This window comes from Budorcas taxicolor, chromosome 17 (assembly GCF_023091745.1).
Source record: "Budorcas taxicolor isolate Tak-1 chromosome 17, Takin1.1, whole genome shotgun sequence".
NCBI classification, from domain to species: Eukaryota; Metazoa; Chordata; class Mammalia; order Artiodactyla; family Bovidae; genus Budorcas; species Budorcas taxicolor.
In genome coordinates this window covers 40,137,370-40,163,809 of record NC_068926.1, presented here as the reverse complement: position 1 = coordinate 40,163,809, position 26,440 = coordinate 40,137,370, and the positions used below count along the sequence as shown (strand labels likewise).

Sequence of the window (26,440 nt, the reverse complement as noted above, 5' to 3'; positions counted from 1 at the left end):
GGCTCTTCACATCAGGCAGCCAGAGTACTGAAGCTTCAGCATCAGCCCTTCCAGTGAATATTCAGGGTTGATTTCGTTTAGGTTTGACTGGTTTGATCTCCTTGCAGTCCAAGGGACTCTCAAGAGTCTTCTCCAGTACCACAGTTCGAAAACATCAATTCTGTGGGGCTCAGCCTTCTTTATAGTCCAACTCTCACATCCATACGTGACTACTGGAAAAACCATAGCTTTGACTATAAGAACCTTTGTTGGCAAAGTAATGTCTCTGCTTTTTAATATACTACCTAGGTTGGTCATAGCTTTCCTTCCAAAGAGCAAGCGTCTTTTAATTTCATGACTGCAGTCACCATCTGCAGTGATTTTGGAGCCCAAGAAAATAAAGTCTGTCACTGTTTCTGTTGTTTCCCCATCTATTTGTTGTAAAGTGATGAGACTGGATGCCATAATCTTAGTTTTTTGAATGTTGAATTTTAACCCAGCTTTTTCACTCTCCACTTTCTCCTTTATCGAAAGGCTTTCTAATTCCTCTTCGCTTGCTACCATAACGGTGGTATCATCTTCATATCTGAGGTTATTGATATTTCTCCCGGCAATCTTGGTCCCAGCTTGTGCTTCATCCAGCTCACTATTTCACATGATGTGCTCTGCTTAGCAGTTAAATAAGCAGGGTGACAATATACAGCCTTGTCGTATTCCTTTCCCTATTTGGAACCAGTCTGTTGTTCCGTGTCCAGTTCTGTTGCTTCTTGACCTGCATGCAGATTTCTCAGGAGGCAGATAAGGTGATCTGGTATTCCCATCTATTTAATGATTTTCCAATTTGTTGTGATCCACGCAGTCAAAGGCTTTAGTGTAGTCAATGAAGCGGAAGTAGGTGTTTTTCTGGAATTCTCTTGCTTTTTCTATGATCCAGCGAATGTTGGCAGTTTGATCTCTAGTTCATCTGCCTTTTCTAAATCTGGCTGGTACATCTGGAAGTTCTCTATTCATGTACTGTTGAAGCCTAGCTTGGAGGATTTGGGGCATTACCTTGCTAGCATGTGAAATGAGTGCAGTTGTGCAGTAGTTTCAGCATTTCTTTGGCATTGCCTTTCTTTGGGATTGGAATGAAAACTGACCTTTTCCAGTTCTGTGACCACTGCCGAGTTTTCCAAGTTTGCTGGCATATTGAGCGCAGCACTTTAACAGTATCATCATTTAGGATTTGAAATAGCTCAGCTGGAATGTATATATGTATACACAAATAGAATTAAATGTATCAACTCTTTGTCTAAAAATTTTCAGACTCAGATTATCATTAGTGAAGAATTCATGTCACATTGAGTATAGAAGAAGAAGCAGGGTTTTTTTTTTTTTTTTTTTTAAAGCATGTTGGACTTTGTACCATTAAACTCTAGACAGTTGATATTGTGGAAGATTTGAAAGAAAAAAATCACAGAGATTAAGAGAAATCAGTTAAAACCAAAAGAATTGAAGGAAGATAAATAAGAAATTGGGCATCAGAACAGGCCAGTTGTGACTTAGTCCACCAGGGAGGTAAGGAAAGAACAGAGGCTTAAACTGGAGCCCTTAGCAGTTCTGGCAGGAGACGTGGGGAGTGCAGTGGGGCTGGGGCGGTGGGGGTGGCAGATGAAGGGTGCACGTCCTGGGAGGAAAGCTGCTTGTGTTCTGCATGTAATAGTGACCAGACTCGTGTGTGCATCTTTCTTCTGCATCAGAATCTCAGTGCATCCCTTGGTGAAGTGATCCGAGCCCCAGGACCAGCCAGACTACAGAAGCTGGTGTGGCTGCCGGCCACAGAGCTTTCATCTGCTCATGTTCCAGATTCCAGAATTTCTAGACATTTCTGAGTGTTGATGGCAAGTAGAAAGAGGCATGAGATAGAGTCCCTCCTGGTAGCATATGGTCTTACCTAGTATTGCCCATATTGCCTTGTTCCCAGAGATATTTCATATGTATGTTGAAAAATGCCAATGGTACAAACAGTCAGTTGCTTATGGCTGATGCTTAAAAGATGAGGAAGGTCAGGCCACAGCAATGTGGTATGAATAGGCATCTTGGAGGATATGAGTTGAGGTGCCCATCAGGTTGGGCTGGGTAGGAGGCCGGGAGGCAGAAGAGCCTCCAGTGGAGGCTGGGGCAGAGGAAGTGGGAGGAGGCTGGGGTGGGGCCTCAGGTGCACCAACTGCTTGTGTGATGAGATGGAGATCAGTGATGGACCGAAGTGTTCCCCTAATGGAAGGGACAACAGCCTGTAAAGCTGTAAAGGCCCCTTATTTTGTTTGTGTGATGCATAATAGGGGAGCGAGCCCTGAAACTGCCCATGTCACTGGAAATAGAATGGAAAAAGAATGATGGGAAACTTAACAAGATTGCAAAAACTAAATGTGTGAAAAAAGAGAAGAGCTGCTACAAGTAGTGACTACATTTGAAAGATAACTCACTGGCTTTTTGTTGGAAGGGCTGGGCCACTTGAACTTTGGCAGAAGAAGAGGAATTAGAGGACGTAGCTAGTCCTGCTGATGGGGATGGGGGGGTGGGATTTAGTATGCATTTCAGCTGCCGTTTGAAGTGATGCTCCAGTAACTGATCGGGGGTGACTGGTCCTTTATAAGGGTTGAGGAGTTACTTGTAAAGATGGGCTGAGAGTGAGCACAGTTTCTAAGTGAAAGGAGCCTTATAAAGAGGAGGCCAGCCCAGTACTGACCTTAGGGAGACTTGTGCAGCCTTCACACCCCCTTGAGGGGCCTGGAGACCCGGGGGAAGGGTGGGCAGTGCCGCCCCTTCCCTGCCGTTCTGTACTCTCCTCCCTTTGCTGTCTTGCCTTCTTACTGCTTAGTCAGTCTCTTCCCTCCCACTGGACCAGCCTATCAACAGGTCAGGGGTTTTGTGTGGTTTGTATGCGAACGTACCCCTAGCATCTAGAACAGTGCTTGGCACCCAGGAACAGGCAATGCTAATTTTTTGAAAAGTGATCCTTGGTGATCTCAGAGCGGGGAATTTCTGCAAACTTAAGGGCAAAGATCAGATTCCAAAAGATTGTTTAATAAGCAGATAGTAGAGAAAAGGGATATACCTGTCACTCCAGAACCCTGGCAGAGAGACAGAGCTTTGCTGTGAGGACTTTGAAGGTCAAGTGGAGGATGGTCAGCCAGAAGCTCCTGTGTTTCTAAGAAGAGAATTGGAAGTGATGGGGAGAGCACAGTGTTGAGAGTTGAAAAACCTGGGGGTGTGGTTGTGTGTGTGATTTTGTGTGTGTGCTTGGATGGCTTACTCTTTCAGAAAAGACTAACAAAAGGTGTACAGAAGAAATAGTACTCATCCCACCTTTTTCTTTTTTTTTCCTGTTCTTTTGAAATTTGTAAACATTTTATTTTCACTCAGGTCACTCATACTGGAGGCAGGATCAACATGAATGTTTGGGGGTGTGAGCAGGACTTTACTGCTATACCAGACTGTTTTCTGCGTTTCAGATTTTTGCACTGAATATTCTACTCAGAAGGTAATTGGCCCCCTTGGGTGAGACCTATGTATGTAGCTGGTAGAATCTCACCTGCATGATGATGCAAGGGATTTCAAAGGTTACACTTGGGCCACTTCAATAACCTCTAATAATTACCTTCAGGAATAAAACTGTGCTTTGGGTCCAGAAGAATAAGAAATGTAACAGATAGTCTTTATCCACCATATATTTTAGAGTTCAGGAGGCTTAAATGACACATTGGACAAGTAGTCTAATGTAGTAGATTGAATTCCATAATTATCTCATGTTTGATTTTGATTTATTAACGTTTTCTACTAAACATGAGGCTTGGCTATCATGAAGTGAAATTTAAAGTAAGGCAGGGATTAATGCACTTAAATGTCATCCCTAGCGTTTGTCACTGGAGAAGGCAATGGCACCCCACTCCAGTACTCTTGCCTGGAAAATTCCATGGACAGAGGAGCCTGGTGGGCTGCCATCTATGGGGTCGCACAGAGTTGGACACGACTGAAGTAGCTTAGCAGCAGCAGCATTTGTCATATTTCCAAGTGATACAGTTTGTATGAAAACCTGGTGCTATTGGTCAGAATATTTTTAGACTGTTTCTTGTGAATGTCTTAGGTTATCTCTTTACTTCATATCATTGTATTTTATTTTTGTCCCCGCTGGAGCAAAGAACCAACTTGTTCACTAGGCTTAGTTCTGGGTGTTGGGTATTCACAAAACCTGCTAGTGATAATATGCAAAAAGAATGTGTTTTCAGATAGTCTTTTTTTTTTTTTTTTAAATTATTGAGGTATGGTTGATTTACAGTGCTGAGTTTATTTCTGCTGTATAGCAAAATGATTCAGTTATACACATGTGTACATTCTTTGTCATATTCTTTTCCTTTATGGTTTATTGTAAGATAGTGAACATAGTTCCCTGTGCTATTCATTAGGACCTTGTTGTTTATCCATTCTATTTACAATAGTTTGCATCTGCTAATCCCAAGCCTCTGCTTCTCCCCACCCCCAAACCCCCTCCTGCTTGGCACACACGTCTGTTCTGTGTCTGTGAATCTGTTTCTGTTTTGTTGATAACTTCATTTGTGTCATGTTTTAGATTCCGCGTGTAAGTGATGTCGCATGGTATTCGTGTCTGTCTGACTGACTTCGCCGTGTGACAGTCTGCAGGTATATCCGTGTTGCTGCAGATAGCCTTGTTCCGTTCTTTTGTGTGGCGTGTATGTACCACATCTTTATCCATTCCTCTGTGGGTGGATGGGTTACCCAGTTGGCCCTAGTGGTAAAGAACCTGCCTGCCAGTGTAGCAAACATTAGAGACGTGGGTTTGATCCCTGAGTCAGGAAGATCCTCTGGAGGAGGGCATGGCAACCCACCCCAGTATTCTTGCCTGGAGAATCTCCGTGGACAGAGGAGCCTGGTGGGCTACAGTCCATAGGGTCACATAGAGTCAGACGTGACTGAAGTGATTTAGCACGCACGTATGCTGTGGGTGGACATTTAGGTTGCTTCTGTGCCCTGGCTGTTGAACACTGCGGTGCATGTATCTTTTCCAGTTATGGTTTTCTCTGGATATCTGCCCAGGAATAGGATTGCTGGATCATATGGTAGCTCTGTTTTTAGTTTTTTAAGAAACCTCCATACCATTTTGCACAGGAGCATCACCAATTTACATTTCCACCGACAGTGTGGGAGGGTTCCCTCTTCTCCACACCCTCTCCAGCATTTGTTATTTGTAGACTTTTTAGTGGCAGCCATTCTGACTGGTATTGTAGTTTTTGAATTGCATCTCCAGAGTAAACAGTTTAAAAGAAATCAGTGAAAAAGACAAATTACTCGCAAAGAAATGATGGTTAGAATGACAGAAGACTACTTAACTCTAACAATGGAAGTCAGAGACAGGAATAATTTCAAAGTACTAAGGACCATCTCTCAGAATTCTGTATCCTGGAGACAAGCATCTTAGGCTGAGGGGAGAATTGACTGTTATTTAAACACTTTCTGATGACGGCTGTTCTCCTGGTGTGCGGGCTGTTCTCCTGGTGTGCGGCGATACTTTATTGTGACTTTGCCTTGCATTTTTCTAATGGTTAGTGGCAGTGGGAATCTTCATGTGCCTGTTGGCCATACAGATGCTCTTCAAGCACTTGCAGCTTCTGTGGATGGTCAGCTGCTAGAAGTGACCGTGGGTGGGGGTGTGAGAGGGAGCGGTTAGGCCCCTGCCTGCCCATCTCCTCTGTCTGACTCTGACCCTAATTCATTGTATCGCTGGCACTCAGCTCTGACAGCAGGCAGGATGCAGGGCAGTGAGAGGCCAGGCCCCAGAGTTCAGTATGGCCAGTGGTTCTGCTCTGTTGGGGTTCATCCCCAGAGGCATGCACATTTATTTGACTTTTTGTTCACAGGGCATTGCTGTATATTTTACTTATTGGAGTGTAATAAATTTGAATAACTCAATAAAAATGTGCTTTTGGAATGAACTGCTTTTTTTTTTTTAGTAGTAAAAGGACTCCAAGCTAAATATAGAGTGTAATCACATTTTCCTGTGCATGGTGGGTACTTGATGGCAGGTTGTGAAGAGTGAGGTTACAGATACTTAGGGTTTCTGGTGTCGTTAGCTCACATCGAACGTGTGTGAGGGTTCTGGGCCCCCAGGAGCATGTGTGTGATGTGATTCAGATAAACTTGATTATTACTGTTTTTTAAAAGTGATTTAGTTTTGGCTGAGCTGGGTCCTCATTGCTGAACGTGGGCTTTCTCTAGTTGGAGAGAGTGGGGACTACTCTCTAGTTACCTGTGGGATCTTCCTGGACCAGGAATAGAACCCCCACCACTGGACCATCAGGGAAGTCCTCAGATAAACCTTCTGATGAACAGCTGGCAGTGATGGTGGGTTGGCAGAGAGCATTTGTTGAAGTTGAGAGTTAGAAAGCTCGTTTTCTGATGCTCGTGACTTTTAAGTGAATTTCTGTCTCACGTTGTAGTTGTCTGTGAGAGAGTATTATCTGCTTTTATAGACAGAGTGACTTTTTTTCCCCCTTATTTCTAATTGTTTGTTGGAGAAGGAGAAGAGAGTGGCAAAGGATGAGATGGATGGCATTACCAACTCAATGGACATAAATGTGAGCAAACTCTGGGAGATAGTGGAGGACAGAGGAGCCTGGTGTGCCACAGTCTGTGGAGTCATAAGGAGTCTGACACAACTTAGCGACTTAACGATAACGATTCTTTGTTGATTATCCTTTTTTTTTTTTTCCCTAAGTTTTTATTGGAGTATAGTTGATTTACAGTGTTGTGTGAGTTTCAGGTATACGGCACAGTGCTTCGTTTATACATATACATGTACCCGTTCTTTTTCCTGTTCTTTTCTGTGATGGTTTATCACAGGATGTTGAGTACAGTTCCCTGTGCTGTGCACTAGGTCCTCAGCAGTCATCTGTTCTGTATGGACAAGTGTGTCTTTGAGGACCAGTGTTGTATGGTACCATCTTCGCATCTCCAGGTCGGCACCCAGTCAGGGTTGTGCAGAGCGGGTCTTCCATGCCTTGGCTTGCCTGTGAGCTGGGGAGGGGAAACATCTAAACAAACCAGATTTTAGGATCGTCTCTCCCCCTAGTCTCTGTTGAAACCTGGAACTAAATAGAAGTCATCATTGGTGTTAGGAAAAATACAAATTGTGTTTAGGATTCTTTATTTTCAAGTCCAGTCATTCACTGCTTCTTAAGCTCTGTATCATTGAACTTGCAGCATTGTATTTTACTCTGAAATGAGAAATTCCTGGAGGAAACAGAAAGGAAAAACTCCAGAGCTGTTCCAGCCACGTCCTTCAGAGGTCTCTGCAGCTTGCCTCCTCCACCCTGTGGCACCGGACTGTCTTAAGATTTCCATCATTGCCCTTCAAAACGGAGTAATAAAAATCGTAGCCAGTGCTCAGAAAGGTGCCTGTTCTATGCAGGGTGCTGCCCTCAGCACCTTGCGAAAATCTTCATTCAGATACTGTCACCATCTCCACCTTGCAGGTGAGCAAACAGCCAGGGAGGCTGAGTGGCTGCTGAGGGTGCAGAGCCAGGCCAGGGCTGGGCAGCGGGCTCAGACCAGTCACTCAGCCAAGCCAGGGGAGAGGTGCCCGCAGGCTCACCACAACCTCCTGCCCTGCCCAGAGCATCTTGCCATGTTTTCTGCAAATTTTCCATTCTGTTTGAAGGCCCAATATTCCACCAGGAGATTATAATGTTAGAGATTTCTTTAATAAAAATGTGTTAGAGAGAGGGTCTCTTTGGGGGAGGGTCAAAATGCCTAGAGTGCTTTTTCTCTGGAAAGTTTTGAGAATGAGAGCTGGAAGAAATGAATAATTTGGGGACTTTGTAGTCACTTCTGATCCCCATATTTAGCAGGCTTTTAGGTGGGTGCCCCAGGTTCTTGGATTTCATGAGTCAGACCCTTGATCTATCTTCCTGACCACCACTCAGAAATTGAGGTGCCAACATAATGTGGGCAATTATAGAAAACTTCTTCTACTGGTGATACTAGACAAAGCAATGAGTTATATCATCTCGTATCAATATGATTTCAAAGGATGACATTATAAAAGCAAAAAAAAAAAAAAGGTATGATCTTCCCAAAAAGTCAAGCTCTTTATTTTTTTGAAATTATATTGTATTCATTTACTTGGCTGTGTTGGTCGGGTCTTAGTTGGGGCACACAGGACCCTCGTGGCATCACGCAGGCCCTTTTCCTTGTGGCACACGGATTCTGGTTTTGGCATGTGGGCTTGGTTGCTCCACGGCATGTGGGATCTTAGTCCCCGGCCAGGGATCAAATCTGCATCCCCTGCATTGCAGGGTGAGTTTTTAACCCCTAGACCACTGAGCTCTGTAACCTAAGTTCCTTCGGTTCATCAAGAATCTCACGCAGCATCTTTGTTCTTTTACTTTGCCAAATGCTGGTGAAAACTTTGCTGTGGACCTATGTTTGGAACCCCTTCACTGGGCCTCTTTGCAATTTGTCCTTTACCTGGAAAAGGAAATTACACAGCCTGCATTTCCTTCTTTCTACGGGGATGTTCTAGTTCTGGGATGAAGTAGCTGGTCAGCAAACCCATCTCCCCTTTGTTGCTTTGATCTCAGCGCCAGGCATTCTGGGTTATGAACGTAGTTTAGGAAATGTGCGGGTGAGGGCCCATTTTGCCTTCCTTCTCATTCCCCTTCTGGCTGTGATGGCTCCTCTGTGGTAACTGAATTCACCAAGGGCTCTTTGCCTCCTTCTGGTTTCTGGAGCATCTTGATAATGATGCCCAAAGGGCTCCGTGTGTGTGTGTGTGTTTAAGAGCGAGCAAGCATGCATTGCTGTTGTGATGGCCAAAGGTCTCTTGATTTATGCTACTTAATTTTGAATGTGATGGAGCCCATCCGCAGATTTAAGCTGTCAGGGGTGGGTGGTACCCCCTGTACAGGTGTGGGAGGTAGGACAGATGTAAGATAAAGATGTTAGACGTTAGTGTCCAAGGAGAGTTTGAAACATCATCGAGAGGCAGGATGCTTCAGAAATTACGACTGTGGTTCTTTCTAAAGCAGCACTCCATTATCAGTGTTTTATATGTATGTTTACTAGTCCTTATGTCTTCTCTGCAGTCTAGTAATGCACTTCCTTTTTTGTAACTGTGACCCCCCTCACCCCCCGCCCCTAGTGTTCATCTGATGGGGTGGTTAAACTTACCCTCGCCCAGCCACTTCGTCTCATATGGACAGATCTGAAAGAGATCAGTTTTGAACGGCACCTAAAATATCTTGAGCATTTAGTTCATTTCTGATGAACAGAGTTGGAAAGCTTTAACCGTGTCCGCAGAATGTTTTTATGTGCTTGTCCTGTCCTCTTGAGAAACAGAGAAGTTTGAGAATAAGTAATACTCTTGGTGGTTGACTCCTTGGTAAAACATTCAAGATGGGAAAAACAGATGTCCAATTATTTTTGTCTTTTGTCCTAGAAAAATGGCAGCAATGAGGTTTTCTATATTTAAAACCTGCTTTCATTCGGAAGCGCTTCCTTTCTGCGGAGAGCCTGTGTGTCCTCGGTGACCTGTTCCGCTTGGCTTTTGTTTTCCCAGGACTGTGTGAACCCGCCGCAGTGGGGATGCTGACATTGGCCTGGTCGTCTGCAGTTAGGTTGTCTTTGGACCTGGAGGTGTCCTGAGGGTGGTTCTGCAGCTCTGGCCCCTGTTGCCAGGTTTTCAGTGGGCTGTGCCCTTCCACCCCCCACCCAACACCAGCTCGGCTTCTGCAGGGCTTAATCAGAGCCAGACCATCCCTGGGAAAGAGTGCCATCCCGGGCCCAAGGTTTTAACTGTGTCCTTAGAGGAGAACTGGGCACAGGGGGCATGTATAGCTCCTTTTTGAAAAAAAAAAGAAATGGAAGATGGTCCAGGAATCATTTTCTATGAGTTGGGGGCATTGTGTGCATGTGTGTGTACAGCTGATTTACCTTTTCAGTTGTACTTACTCAGAATTTTAAATGGCAACTTAAAATGTGCTCATTCACTACCTGCTCACCTATTCACAGAGAACAAAAGCCAGGCTGGCATTCAGTTCATGGCAAATCATTTTCTAGTGTGTTAATCTCTATACATGGGCAGTTAACATTTGACTACGTATTTGGCAGTCTGAGAGATTAAAATGAGAGAGTTACTTCAAAAGATCTGTTTTGATGTTTATTCTCGCTGCCTGAGAGATGTGAATTGTGGGGAGCTGTCGGCTTGGTCATGGGCATTGTTCTGAAGGGGAGATATCAACTCTGAAGCTCATACTGACTCTGTGATTTAGCCACTTGATATTTTTCTTATCTGTCCCCAGGATGAGTTTTTAGTTACAATTGTTAATTTTTCTAATGAGGAATTTTGGGCTTTCCTGGTGGCTCAGATGGTAAAGAATCCACCTGCAATTCAGGAGACCTGGGTTTGATCCCTGGGTTTGGAAGATTCCCTGGAGAAGGGAATGGCAACCCACTCTGGTATTCTTGCCTGGAGAATCCCATGACCAGAGGAGCCTGGTGAGCTACAGTCTGTATGATCACAAAGAATTGGACACGACTGACTGACACACACACACACACAGTGAGAAATTTTAATCCTCAGAAACAATACTTGCTTCCATGGCTGTTTTCCCCTGGGACAGGGCAATGGACGCAGCGTGTGATGGGTGTCTAACTTGCTAAACGTAACACTTCTCCTTCAGGAGCATAAAACCTACCATGGGGTGGCGGTTGCTGCTGAATCATTTAACTGTTACGTTTTCTTCAATAAGAGATAAACTTTGAGGATGATGTGGTACTTCCACTGCTTCTTAGAATTTAGGAAGTACTTTTCTGCCTTCTTCAGCTCATCTCCCCTGGAATGTGACACTTCAGTCTCCCTGCCACCTGGAAGCGCAGGAGGCATGGGGCAAGGGTGTGCTCTGCCTAACTCTGAGGTCTCTTTCGTAATTTTCATGGTTAATTCAAAAGGTAATTGCCTTAGAATTACTTCTGTCTGAAGTTTAGGAACTATTCAAAAACTCTTTTTTTAAAGCTCTAAGGAACCCTTAAGGTAGTTTTGGACAAACACAATAACTTAAATCAGTATCTTTTACTTCTAGAATTCCTTATCTGCTGTCATAAAAAGATGCAGTTGCTCGAGAGTCCAGGGCTGAAGAAATGCCTCTAGACTGAGCTGTAGATGACTGGAATATAATCACAGATTTTCCTGCGTTTTGACTTGTGAATTTGAATGAAATCGCAGCTCTGGGGCATGGTCTTCCTTTTGGGTGTAAGTTATAGTAAACTCAGAAACAGCCTTCATAAGATTTAGGTTGAAATTGCTGTTTAAGAACAAAGTTTACTGAATCACTTTGCCATGTAGCAGAAACTAACACAACCTTATAACTCAACTATACTCCAATAAAAAATAATTAAAAGTACTTTATTTTTAGAGCAGTTTTAGGTTTACAGAAAAGTTGAGAGGCTGGTACAAAGAGTTCTCATATATCCTGTCACAGTTTCTCCTATTGATATTTTACAAGTATTTTACAATACTGTACACAATTAATAAACTGATGAAGTGAAAGTGAAGTCACTCAGTTGTGTCCGACTCTTTGCGACCCTATGAACTGTAGCCTACCAGGATCATCCGTCCATGGGATTTTCCAGGCAAGAGTACTGGAGTGGGTTGCCATTTCCTTCTCCAGGGGATCTTCCTGACCCAGGGATCGAACCCAGGTCTCCTGCGTTGCAGGCAGACGCTTTACCGTCTGAGCCACCAGGGAAGCCCAAAAAACTGATTGTAACACAGTCAAAAAAAAGTTTTACTCAAAATCATAACAGTCCACCATGGATTTTTCTGTAACATTTCCCTGAAGTATGTGATGACAGCAGTTATCACAGTATGCAATATTTTTGTTTTAAAGGCTCTGGTGCTTTACCAAGTTGTGAGGGGTGGGGGTGGAGTAGAGGTTTAAAATATGACTTTTTCCTCTTGGGGATGATAGAAATGAAATGATTTTATCAAGAGTGCTGGTGGACCTGTCTCCCATCCCCCATGCCCTCTTTAGGGACAGAGGAGAAAGGATGGTCGTGGTCTCTGCACAACCCTAAGGGATGATGTAAAGATCCATCTCCTACTTTGGTGTGTAAGCCCTTGAAGGACTGCTAGTCCTCTCTGCCCCCTGGTGGCCACATGGAGAATTGCCTCAGCTTGTCTGGATACTGGGGCTGAGAACAGCGTTCCGCCTGCCGTTTGTCTCGGTTACTCCCGGGTCGCGCTCACCATGTGTGCAGGTTGTGGATACCATCGGCTCTGCAGGAGTGTGGGCCTGTTCCTTCTTTGCAGCACAGCCTGTTGCTAGATGCAAAGATTAGAACAACATGTAAAACAGTGACTTTGAGGTGTTTCTTCTCTGATGGAGGAGGTGAAATATAAAGTGGCTGCACAGATCTCACTTGGGGGCCCATGTGGGTGGCTCACGAAGCAGTCCCTGCCGCCGGTGGGTAGAGTTGTAGGACACTTACCCAGGGGTGAGGGAGGACCAGTGTGTTCAAGGGACTCTGTGTTAGGGTGGGCCGTACACTGCCAGCTATCTGTATGGGAGGGGTGCAAAGACTGTTGGTGGAGGCTTTACTGGGAAGCCAGCCTGAGGGGCTTTGGGAGCAGGTGGTGACAGGCCTGAAAAGCGCAGGCAGGTCTGTGCTCTGAGGCTGGTCAGCTCCCTTTGTACCATCCGTGGTATAAAAGCTGGATTGATGCAGATGGTCATCCAGGGGCCCTTTGCATGTTTTATAAATAATTCATTTGACTTATTTTTTGGCCAGATAAACATATGAAGAACATGCATTGATATATACAAATTCTAAAGTATATAAATTTTGGTAGTATTTAAAAGTTTGTAATTCTCGATGTTACTGTGTGCCTGCCTTTCTGCAAATCTCACAGGTCATGAAATCAGCTGCCCTGCTCCCCAAGGGTCTGTATGTGCCGTGTGTCATTATGGAACTATATGTCTTTTAGTCATATGACCCAGTCAAGAAGAAGAGTCATGCATGCGTGTGGGCCCAGTCACTGCAGTCCTGTCCGACTCTTCGCGACCCCATGGACTGTAGCCTGCCAGGCTCCTCTGTCCATGGGATTCTCTAGGCGAGGATACTGGAGGGGTTGTCATACCTTCCTCCAGATGATCTTTCTGCTGGTATGCAAATGGTGTCTCAGTAACACATCCAGGGTTGCAGGCCTTCGCAGCAATGGGGAGGAGGACGCCAGAGCGTGTGTTCTTTCCATTACCTTCCAAGGGTGGTTTTTAAATGTTTTAGTTAGAGAACCATGGCTTCTGCTAGGTAAAACTTTTAAGCTTACCTTGGTGTGGGGTAGACACAGCAAAGCCAGCAGATGTCCCCCCAACTTCGGTCCTCAACCTCCTGGCTGTGGCCGGGAGCTTGAGCCTTGGATAGTTTGGCTTTTAACCTCCTTGTCATTATTGTGCAGGACAGAACTGTAATTCCTTGCTAGTGGTCTAAGGCTGGAAGGATGCAGTACCTTGTTGTCTTGGCAACAGAGAGCGGTGGGTGAGCACTGCAGTCTCCGGTCCCGAGAAGCTGGCAGGGTGGTTCACCGTGTGGGCCTTGAGCTCTAGCGTGGTCTTGGCCTTAGTTTCTGTGATGACTGAGATGCAGTATTTTTAAACGAATCAATTTTACCTCTTAAATTGATCTTATAACTAACTGCAAGGTTGTACCTTACTTGTGATTCTGATTCAAATATGTAGCTTCATATATGAAATCAGAACTTACTTTAAAGGAGAAGGATATATTGTTTCTCATAGTAGAGTGTAGCAAACCTCCTCCCCCTCCCGCCCACTCCATTTGCAGAGCATCTGTGGAGGAGAGGGACAGGAAAGGTGAGGGATGGTCTCCTCTCTCAGCTCTTCAAAGGTCATGTTAAAATACACCCTTACTGCTTAGCCAGTCCTCATGCTGGTAAACAAGGGGAGTTAAAACCTAGTTCCTGGTGAATCTTAAGTTTGCTCTGAGGCTGATTGCCTCCTGTGTGAGTCTCTTAGGAGGTACCAGAGAAGGCGCCCACGATGTGGAAAGCTTTCCTGACTTCTTCATGTTGGCCCTGGGTTGTGTTTACAGACTCTGAGCAAGAGAATTCCTTAGGTTGTGAGCAGTCATTCTTTTCAGTGACCTACAGCAGGGATCCCCAACCCCGGGGTCAGATTTTAAGAACCAGGCTGCACAGCAGGAGGTGAGCTGTGGGCAAAGTGTGTGAGGCTTCATCTGCTGCTCCCCATCACTCTCATTACTGGCTGAACCATATCCACCCCCCCCCCCCAAACCATTCCTCCCCCCTGCCCCAGTCTGTGGAAAAATTGTCTTCCACGAAACTGGACCCTACTGACCAAAAGGTTGAGTACCTCTGACTTAAAAGTATACTTTTGAGTTTGATAACATGGTTTATGCTAAGCTGCTAAGTCACTTCAGTCGTGTCCGACTCTGTGCGACCCCAGAGATGGCAGCCCACTAGGCTCCCCCGTCCCTGGGATTCTCCAGGCAAGAACACTGGATTATATTTGGGGCGAAAAAGTCTTTTTCATGGAATACTGCATTCCTGTCTGTCCATCATTGTTCCTGTCTACAGGGCTATAGCAGTTTTATGACTTTTCGCTGCTTTCAAATAACATCTATTTTTGAAAAAAAGGATGTCCTTCCTCAAAAAGATCTATTGTTGGAAAAATGCTGCTTCCTGGTTAAAGCAACATGTTCCTGTTTGTGTCTAAGACTAGAGAATTTTGTAGGGGGGGGATCACTTATATTTTTGAAGGCCTTTTAAAATAGCAGTGGTTATGTGGATTTTATTTGTCATGGGAGGTGTAACGGGAGGTTAGAAGGTTGTTTGCAAATCATGGTTTCTTGACAAATGACAGTTGGAGCATTTCAGGTGATGTAAGGCTCCAGAACTTTTTCCCTATAGGCAGGTTTGTTGAAAACTTCACTCTGAATGTTTCTTTGTGTAGAAACGGGAAAAAAAAGCATCCAAGCATGTAAGTCCTGGAAGGGCATGTGTTTCCTTGTTCCTCTTATGAGGGAGTTTGCTCTGAGATGCCATCCACGCGGCAGGTCTCTGATGGGTTTGAAGTAAGTCTCTTCAGCACCTGCCCTTATGCCTGTTTGTCTCCTTGCTGGGTGAAGGCAGTTCCGTGTACCAGCTCATAGGTTATTTTGGCAAAGGCCAACCCAGAAGGGCCGATGAGGGTTGAAACCTCTGCGTGAAAAGTGGAGGAAGTGTGAGGGGCCGGCGCTGAGGGGTGAGGTGGCTCCTGGCAGAGCCTAGATCCCTGGGTCTTGTCCCTCACGCCCCAGTGTATTTCGTTTCTGAGATGTCCGACCACCTGGAGATTTATTTGGACTGTGGAAATGTAGATGTTGACTGATAGTTCCCCTGGGAAGATACAAGACCCCTTTGATCACTCACATTTGCTTCAGGTCTTCTCTCGTTAGCTTGTAGACCAGAGTGGGGGGCCTAGACTGAGGGTGGGGGTGATTCAGGCCACTGGACACCTGGGGAGAGGGTAGAAGAAATTGATAAGAAAGAAAAGACCACACTTGTCTATTGCAAAATACCACCCAGCCCACCTTGCTCCTAGGAAAGGAGAAGAAAACCTTGTCTTCCTTTTTGCCTTTCAGTGTATTTTAAGTCCCCTGCAATCCCTCATCTCTAGTAAACCTAGTCTTTGGGTCTCGGGCTCTGTGTTGCTGGAAGCCTGGCTACCAGCATCTTTCCCCTTGCTTAGTCTGAATCTCTGTGGCTCCTCTCTGCACATTGTCTTTCATCCCTGGGAGTCTGAGGCCAGAGATTTCCTGATGCCTTTTCCTAAGCTTTCTGACTCACCCAAACCTGTGCTGGTCACAAGCGAAACATTACATCAACTTACTTGTTGCCTGCAGACGTCAGTGTATTACACTGACTCTGTTAGTTACAGAGAAGAGATCTCAGGTTGAGGTGGACTCTCTGGGAAGTCATCTAATTCCAGCTAGATGAAACTGCCTTCCCTGTGACAGCTTCATGTGGAAACATGGTGTCTGTCCTGGAGTTTCCAAGCTGCCTCAGGCACAGACCATGCGGCCCAAGTTTCTTTTCTCTAGACTCACTCTAAGAGTAATAGCGGAAACCGTGGACGTCATCTGACCCTTTGCGATCCCATGGTCTGTAGCCCACCAGACTCCTCTGTCCATGGAATTCTTCAGGCAAGAATACTAGAGTGGGTAGCCGTTCCTTTCTCCAGGGGATCCTCCTGACCCAGAGATCTGCACTTTTGAAAAATCCTATTTCTTTCTACTCCTTTGCTAAATAGACTTTTTCAGTGTAAATGTATGTGCCTGATTAAGGTTAATGAACGTAAATAGTCTTGCCTGTTAGAAGTACTATGGGCCTTGGGCAGATTATAACAGGTTGATCAATAATATTTCAGTGAAAAAAATGTCAGACTTTCGTGTTAGACTCAGATTATAAACTCTTCAGAAATGGGAGGGTAGTTTCTGTGTTACTGTTTAAGGACTGCAGCAGCACACATTTATAATACATAAAATAGAATGTGAATCTTAGCGTTATTCAGAAGGACTTTCCGTTATGAGAATTAAAGAAAACTCATTATTTGAGACATTTTTATTGGCTTTTCCTACCTGCACAAAAAATATTATGATTGGGGTAGGATTGCTTCCTAAGAAGGGGTTTTGGACTGGATAGTGGGGATGGTTTTGTTTTAGCTTTCTTATTTGTATTGAATTTTTAGATCTACATGTAGATTTCAGTCTATAAATAGCTTTCGTAAGATTTGTGGGAAATAAAGCTACAGATGAATAAAATGAAAGTCCTTCACTTTATCTGAAACTTTACCATCAGAAGGTGCTACTTTAAATTTCTGTATTATAAGTTTTAAATTGGGGCAATTGAGAATCATAAATGAGGTCTTCCCTCCACCCCCACCCCCCAGCACATCATAATATTCTAAAATCTTCTTGGAATCCTCTTAGAGAGGTTTTAATTTCCTTGCCTAGTTTATTCTGTCAATCATTGTCTGTTATCTGTGCCCTTAATGTATGAAATCTAATTGCACGCATAGTTTGAATTGTTCTCAAAGGTACCCTTAAGGTTTCAAAATTTTTTTCTTACCCGAGACAGAGGATTAAATTTAACCGACGTAGTACAAGATTTGTGCAATGAAAAGTACAGAACATTGTTGAAAGAAATTAAGGAAGACCTAAGTAAAGGGAAAAACATCCCATGTCATGGATTAGGAGACAGTATTGTTACAGGAGCAACACTGCCTGAATTGATCTTTAGTTTCATTGCAATCCTTTTTAAAGCCGGCTTTTCTGCAGAGATTTACAAGCTGATTCTAAAATTCACATGTACCCAAGCAACTAGAATAAGCTTGAAACATTCACAATTTCTGATTTCACACTTGCTCTAAAGCTGCATAAATGAGACCTTATGTGGTTCTGGCACGAGGATGGACTTGTAGACCAATGGGATAGATCTCAGAGTACAGACATAAATACTGATACTTGTGAGCCATTGATCTTCAGCAAGGGTAGTGATACAGTTCACTGGGGAAACAATAGTGTGTTTCCATAGAGGATGATAGGATAACTGGTTATCTACATGTAAAAGAATGAAGTTGAATGCTTACCTTACTGTATATGTAAAATAATTAAAAATGGAGTATAGACTTAAACGTAAGAGCTACGACTGTAGAAGAAGAAACTCTATGTAGAAGCAAATATATTAATACATCTTTATGACCTTGGATCAGATAACTGTTTCTTAAATCTGACTATAAAAACATACACAACAAAAGAGTAGATAAGTTGAACTTCATCAGAATTAAAAACCCTGTGCTTCAAAGGGCATTATCCCAGAAAGTGAAATGACAGCCCACTGAAAGGGAGAGAATGTTACCCAATAATGTATCTGGAAAGGGCCTTCTATCCAGAATACATAAAGAATCCTCAACATGCAATGATGAGGACAAATAGCCCAATTAAAAAGTGAACAAAGAATTGAATAGATATTTACCCAAAGACGTATAAATGGCCAGTAAGCACATGAAAAATTGTCATTAGGGAAATACAAGTCAGCACCTTCAAACACACCTAGGAAGGCTAAAATAGAAAAGACACACATTAGTGTTGGCAAGGATGTATGTGGAGAAATTAGAGTCCTCAGATGTAGCCACTTAGGTAAACAAGCTAAAGACGAGAGTTATCTTATGAATGAGCAGTTCTGCTCCAGGTATATACATTCCCATGAGAATTAAAGACAGGTGTGCAAGCAGAAATGTTTGCATGAGAGTTGATAACAGCATTATTCATGCCAGTCATAAAGCAGGGAAAGCCTAAATGTCCATCAGCTGATGTATGGATAAACACAATGTGGCATCTGTCTACCATGGAATATTATTTTGCAATACAAAGGAAAGTATCATTACCTGCTGCAGCGTAGATGAACCCTGAAGCTATTAGGCCAAGAGAAAGAAGGCAGTCACAAAAGAGCACGTATTCCATTGTGAGATTCCATTTACACGAAATGTCCAGAATAGGCAATTCTGTAGGCACAAAACAGATTAATGCTTGCCAGGAGCTAGCGAAAGGGAGGATGGGGAGAGAGTACTAATGGTTATGGGGTTGTTTTTGGGTGGTAAAATGCCAGGAATTACGATGGTGTTTGACAAAGACAAACCATGGAATTATTCACAAGCGATAAATCTTGAGTTCTAATATATCTGAGAACCTCTGGGCCTGCTTACAGCGACTCTTTAGAAGGAGGTGTAGCCTCAGTGTGGGGTAGGGGTGGAGGTTTTTGCACCCCCACCCGGTCCTGTGGTCTCCCACCAGAAAAAAAATGTGAATATCTCAATAGGGCTTTTGTTTTAAAAAAGGAAGAGGATAATTTTACAGATATTTTAAAATATATTTGTTTTAGATTTTGGCCAAGATTTGGAGGAGGAGTAAATATCTATTCATATTCTTGAGATCAGAAGCTGTTATTCACTGGGGTCTTAAAATACTAACTCATGTACACCTAAGACTTACATAATATTATACATCAGCTATACCGCAATTAAAAAAAGAGCTGGTTCCTTGCTGGCTTGTCATGTAAATCAGTATAAACAGGATGTTGAATCTTCATCTGTTCTAAACTTCCGTGAATTACTAGGACTCTTTTTTCTATGTATTGTAACATGATCTGTTAAAACAAGGCAAGTGTCTCTTTTTTAAAAAGAGAAGATTTAAATTTAAATATTTCTCTATGTAAGAAATGTCACTTAGTAAAAACTGGAAAGAAAAATTGGATTCATGCTCATCTTTAAATGTAGGCATGAAGTAACATGCATTAATTAAGAAAATAATGACTGAACTGGCAAATATTTGTACTTTACAATTAAAACCTTACTTTTGATATTTTACTGTTAAAGCCAGAAAATAATTGGTAACAACTTATGAGGAATTTATTTTCATAACTTTGAGCCAGTGCCATTTATATTTTTATGGCCTTTGTATGTGTCCCAAAGGCAGTTGTGATGGATGACATTGTGTAGGCCCAGGATTTCTCTTAATATGAAAGTGATTTTTGATGTCTAAAAAACTTGTATTTGAAAAAAAGCTATCTTTAATTTGGTCTGTAAATATAATGACTTATTTTAGAAGCCTCTTTTCCTGACAAGTCTAATAATTCCTGTCCTTTTTTTTTTTCAAACAGGATCTGGAAATAGTGTATTCCTATTTACATGGGATGGAAGCCTTGTCCAACCTGAGAGAGCATCAGCTTAGGTAAGTCAGTTTAAGATGAATAACAGTGGGATGCTAGAATTTGATATGATCATTTATTATCCTGTAGAAGTAGGATTGTAGGATTAAAGATAACTTACTTCTGAGCACTCTGCCTCATCTGGCCTCTGTACTTGGCCTTGTAAGTTTTACATTCACGTGGTAATTTTTGACATTGCTGCCAGAGTGATCACCTTTCTCCTTCCTGTCCATCTTCTCACCTAAGGTAATAAACCCCACTTGGTGAATACACCAAAGGAGCATTGTTTGCCATCCTGGTAAATAAAAATCAGTTTCTTAGCACTTAGATACATATGAAACCAGAGTGTTTTTAACTGTTCAGAGAAGGACTCAGTTCATTGTTTTAGTATGTTTTAGGTCTTTGTATGGAATATATTTATTGCATTAAGTTGTCTGCCCTTTTCTGGGAAACTCACTTTATACCGTAGTTGGTTTTATGTGAGTCCACTCGTAAAACTCTAATTGCTTCTCTAGTACAGTAACACAGCAGCCTTATTTATGGTTATCTGGGCTTTAAAAGATCAAAACATCTTGGATAATCTAGTGATTAACTGGAACAGAAAAGAAAGGACCTTGGGAAGAAGGATTGCATATAAACACCAACAAGGAAGTTATGGGAAAATTCTGTTTCCTCCATCTCCAGATACTTTTGATACCAGCAGTTTTTAATTATGAAAGGAATACTTTTTCTATGCATTTCCCTTTTAGTCTTTAAACACTAATTAATTTTTGAGCATGTCAGTTTCATATTTAGTTGTTAATTGAAAAACATATGAAGAGGATTGAATACTTCTAAAATTAAATTTTTAATGAAAATCACTTAAAATAGATTGTCGGTTAAGTGTTTAAAAATTCAGTCAAGTTTTATTAGAAAGGGCCAAACCATTGGGAATTTAGAAGATGGCTCAAATTAAAGTGAGGATAATTTCTAAAGTGTGAATGAAATTTTCATTTTATGAATTTTGATGGCAGCTATCCTAGGAAAGGAGAAGGCAATGGCAACCCACTCTAGTGCCCTTGCCTGGGAAAATCCATGGACGGAGGAGCCTGGTGGGCTGCAGTCCATGGGGTCGCTGAGAGTCAGACACGACTGAGTGACTTCACTTTCACTTTTCAGTTTCATGCATTGGAGAAGGAAATAGCAACCCACTCCAGTATTCTTGCCTGGAGAATCCCAGGGACGGCAGAGCCTGAGGGGCTGCCCTCTATGGGGTCGCACAGAGTCGGACACGACTGAAGCGACTTAGCAGCAGCAGCAGCAGCATCCTAGGAAAAGCCTGTAGTGCCAATTATCTGTTTTACTGAGTGCAGTGAACCCGCAAATACAAATTAATTAATATACAAATGCAAACGTCACTTTGCCAGATGCATGTAAAAATTCACGTGGGTAATGTCTCGATGGTTAGATTATATTGATTATATAATGTGTGTCTGTAGTATATGTGGTCATAAAATTATTTAAGGTAATAGTAATTCTATGCAATAAAAAGGGAAAATTTTAATACATCTTATGAAGATTTTCAAGATTAAAAAAGTAGAGGTAATATAATAAAGCCCCATACACCCCTTAACCTGCTTCAGAACCATCAATTTCCTGCTGTTTCAAAAGTAAATTTTGGCTGGAAATAACTGATTATTTCAACAGTACAGTTTAGTGTATTTGTACCTTAAGAAGTCCATTTTGGAGACCATTCAACTCTGTTGGCATGAACTTATAAGGAGACACCTTTAGGATGTTTATCTTGTTCCGCTTATGTTGAAAAGTAGTTTGTTTCTCATATTTATGAAAAACATCAGCTGAAACTAAGTCCTTTTTTAGAACAAGATTGGAATACCAAAATGAATAATAGCGAGAGAAGAGGTACAGATAAACTCAATGACTTGGATAAACTGCTTTGTAGTAACCACCATTTCTGGGGAAAATACATCTTATTTAGATGTTACTTCCTTTGAATTTTATAAATAAAAGTTTTCCCTGTGGGATTAAACAGAGCAGTTAAGACTTCCATGTAATGCAGTTTTCCAAATTTAGGAAGACAACCAAAAAAAGCAGCTCGTAAGATTTTCCAAGTCTGTTTCCTCAGTGCTGGGCAGCAGGACACCGGTATTTGGCGGGGGCGGCGGGTGGGGAGGCTTTCCTCTTTGGGAGCCCCGCGTGGTGTGCTGTGGGGCCATCAGTGCATGGATCCCGAGCACTTTGTCACGTGCAGTCAGTTGGCTGTGTCGCTGTGAGGTCGCTTACTCTACACAATCTGAAGGGTTCAGAGCTTCACCAAGAACCTGGATGTTTTTCCCACACAGTGTCATTTTCTAATGTTTACTCCCTTAATCCATATGGATTAGAGGCAGCATGTTTGCCAAAGGGGAGGAGGAAGCTCCAGTTGGGAGTTGAGGCCAAAATACCTTTAAAAAGCAGAGTAACTGCGGCCATTCAGTGTTGGAAACAAGAGCTTGCTGGGGGGGAAATATATATATATATATATATATATATATATATATATATATATATATGAAACTGTATATATATAGTTGTATATAGTATATGTGTGTGTGTCCATGTATACATTCTTCAGCATTATGGATGAGCATAATTATTATTACACAGGCAATTTTAGACATTAAGGGACAACTGAAATGTGGCTAGTATATTCTTTAGGAGTTTGGGGAAGATCAAACATTCTGTTAACAGCAGTTAAGAAAAAAATTTTTTTGGTACTTTCCCCATGTATTTACAGCTTTGTCATATAGATGATTTTGCCCTGATCTTCTGTTGGTGCTGGTTAGGCTGACTTATGCAGTCATCAGTTGTCACCTGCATGCCTGCTATGTGCTGGAAATCAGGTCGGCTGTGGAGATGCTTCAGTGAAGTTGCCCAGACCCCTGCTGCCACGGAGCTTATGTTCCTAGTGGGGCAGACAGGATTTAGGGGTGTAGACCACTGTTGTTTCATTCAGATGTCAGCATGTCGGGCTGCTCTTACTTTGTGGTTGAAAAGAGGGAACATTTGTGCCAGCTCAGCTGCTCAGAGATCCCCACGGTGCCAATGGGTCCTGATGCTCTGGGTGGGAGCAGGCAGGAGCCGTGGGAAGGTGAGTGTAGGTCGGGATGCTCGGTGCAGTCAACAGCACAGGGCTGTGTATTCAAGGACAGGGGCTTGGATTTTCTCCTGAAGGCAGTGGAGATTAAGAGCAGGTGTGAGGTTCTGTGACTGCATGTCAGGTGAACAGGCAACAGGTGTGCAGAATAGAAGCAGAAGCTACCTCTGTAGTCCTTGTAGGAGATAATAGTGGGATGATGGCTTAGACGGGTTTCCCAGGTGAGTCAGCAGTAAAGAATCCACCTGCCAGTGCTGGAGCTGCAGGAAACTTGGGTCCTGTCCCTGGGTTGGGAAGATCCCTTGCAGGAGTAAAGGGCAGCCCACTCCAATATTCTTGCCTTGGTAATTCCATAGACATAGGAGCCTGGCAGGCCATGGGGCCACAGAGTCAGGCAGGACTGAGCGACGGTGCATGCGAGCATGATGACTGGTACCAGGTTTTCACAGGCGGGTGGTGAATGTGGTCAGCCTGGGAGGATGTCTTTTTGAAACAGGAACTGGTGGAAAGAGACAGGCTGTGAACAAACGAGAGGAGTCAAGGATGATGATGCCAAAGCTTTTGGCCTAAACACTTGGGTTCTGACTGGGGAAAAGCAGATTTGTGGGGTAGAAATTTAAGATCTTTTTGGATGTTTTGAAGATGAAATGGCTATTACACCAAGTTGGCATTTAGAAGAGTGGTTATCACAGTGAGGGCTTAGGTGTGGGGTATGGCTTTGGAAGCCATCAGTTTATGGATGACGTTAAAAATCAGACTGGAGAAGGTTACATGGTGCGGAGGAGAAGGTCTGACAGCCCCTGGAGATGGTCCATTAGAAGTCAAGTAGGAAGTTCCCTGGTGGTCAAGTGGTTAGGACTCTGCACTGTTATTGCGGAGGATCTGGGTTCAATCCCTGGTCAGAAAACTGGCAAGGAGTCCAAAGGAGTCAGAAAAAATGCTTGGTAAGAAATAGAGGAAAGCAGTAGAATGGGAAAGACTAGAGATATCTTCAAGAAAATTAGAGATACCAGGGGAACATTTCAGGCAAACATGGGCACAATAAAGGACAGAAATGGTATGGGCCTAACAGAAGCAGAAGACATTAAGAAGAGGTGGCAAGGAATACACAGAAGAACTGTACAAAAGATCTTCACGACCCAGATAATCACGATGGTGTGATCACTCACCTAGAGCCAGACATCCTGGAATGTGAAGTCAGGTGGGCCTTAGGAAGCATCACTACGAACAAAGCTAGTGGAGGTGATGGAATTCCAGTTGAGCTATTTCAAATCCTGAAAGGTGATGCTGTGAAAGTGCTGCACTCTATATGCCAGCAAATTTGGAAAACTCAGCAGTGGCCACAGGACTGGAAAAGGTCAGTTTTCATTCTAATTCCAAAGAAAGGCAATGCCAAAGAATGTTCAAACTACCACACACTTGCAGTAATCTCACATGCTAGTAATGCTCAAAATTCTCCAAGCGAGGCTTCAACAGTATGTGAACTGTGAACTTCCAGATATTCAAGCTGGTTTTTGAAAAGGCAGAGGAACCAGAGATCAAATTGCCAACATCCATTGTATCATCGAAAAAGCAAGAGAGTGTCAGAAAAGCATCTATTTCTGCTTTATTGACTATGCCAAAGCCTTTAACTGTGGGATTACAACAAACTGGAAAATTCTTAAAGGCAGAAATACTAGACCACCTGACCTGCCTCTTGATAAATCTGTATGCAGGTCAGGAGGCAACAGTTAGAACTGGACATGGAACAACAGACTGGTCCCAAATTGCGAAAGGAGTACATCAAGGCTGTATATTGTCACCCTGCTTTTTTAACTTCTATGCAGAGTACATCATGAGAAACGCTGGGCTGGATGAATCACAACCTGGAATCAAGATTACTGGGGAAATATCAATAATCTCAGATATGCAAATGATAAACACCGTTATGGCAGAAAGCAAAGAAGGACTAAAGAGCCTCTTGATGAAAGTGAAAGAGGAGAGTGAAAAAGTTGGCTTCAAGCTCAACATTCAGAAAACTAAGATCATGGCATCTGGTCCCTTCATTTCATGGCAAATAGATGGGAAAACAGTGGAAACAGTGAGAGATTTTATTTTTGGGGGCTCCAAAATCACTGCAGATGGTGACTGCAGCCATGAAATTAAAAGACGCTTGCTCTTTGGAAGATAAGTTATGACCAACCTAGACAGCATGTTAAAAAGCAGAGACATTACTTTGCCAACAAAGGTCCATCTGTGAAAGCAGTGGTTTTTCCAGTAGTCATGTATGGATGTTAGAGTTGGACTATAAAGAAAGCTGAGCACTGAAGAATTGATGCTTTTGAACTGTGGTGTTGGAAAAGACTCTTGAGAGTCCCTTGGTTTGCAAGGAGATCCAACCAGTCCATCCTAAAGGAAATTAGTCCTGAATATTCATTGGAAGGACTGATGCTGAAGCTGAAACTCCAATACTTTGGCCACCTGATGTGAAGAACTGACTCATTTGAAAAGACCCTGATGCTGGGAAGGATTGAGGGCGGGAGGAGAAGGGGATGACAGAGGATGAGATGGCTGGATGGCATCACCGACTCAGTGGACAGGAGTTTGAGTAAACACTGGGAGATGGTGATGGACAGGGAGGCTTGGCGTGCTGCAGTCCATGGGATCGCAAAGAGTCCAGCACAACTGAGCTACTGAACTGAATTGAATAAGAGGAAAACCAGGAGAGTTAGAGAAGATAATGCTATAAGGAAAAGACAGTCACCACTTGCTACTGAGAAGTGGAATTGGTACAAGGTCAGAAAAGACTTAGATAACAGGATGCTGGTAGTTCTTCGAGGTGTTTCTTTGTTTTGAGTTGCAAGGACCTGGTGATTGGGGAGTGGAAGGAGGATGAGAGAATGGAGACAGTTTATTAATGTAGACAACTCTAAAAAGAGAATTTCCATCATGGGAAAAGCAGAATGTGGATAGTAGCTGGAGGGGCTGTATGGGCGATGGACGTAAGGTATGTTCATGTATCAAAGGAAGCCATTCAGGAAAGAGGGAGAAACGGGTGATGGGGAGGGAGGAGATGAGCGCGCAGGAGCACAGGAGCCACTGTAGCAAGACCGAGATCTCGGAGAGGATGCAACAGGAAGCAGGGCAGAGCCTGTTACATAATTTAAGACCTGGTATTTTTAGACCCATGACTTAAGTCTCTCATCCTTTCCTGGGAAGAATTCGTGTGATTCAGTCACTTAAAACTCTGTGTTTAATGTGTGTTCAAGGACCCATGCTGCCTCCCGGAGTTCAATGAATGTTTCGGGATAGGGGTTGAGAGGCCGAGGGACTCTGAACTAGGGTGGTGGTCGCAGGAAGAGCAAGGCAAAAGAGAACTCAGGTGAGGTGTTTTCGAGTGAAAAAAAAAACCAAGAGTGAGTGGCATTGTTTGGAGTTTGCAAACAGGGAACATGTCTGTGTGTGTTGATCCCAGTGTTTCACAGATTGGAGGTTGGTAGCCCCACTGACCA

General features: G+C 43.2%; 1 protein-coding gene across 1 annotated transcript in view; it reads left to right on the top strand.

The window, feature by feature from the left end:
* The window catches only part of RAPGEF2 (Rap guanine nucleotide exchange factor 2), a 262,434-nt gene that overhangs the window by 61,183 nt on the left and 174,811 nt on the right, over window positions 1–26,440 (top strand). Inside the window, exon 2 of the mRNA XM_052654319.1 lies at window positions 19,766–19,836. Within this exon, the coding sequence (XP_052510279.1) occupies window positions 19,766–19,836 (71 nt within the window). The remainder of the gene's footprint in view (window positions 1–19,765; window positions 19,837–26,440) is intronic.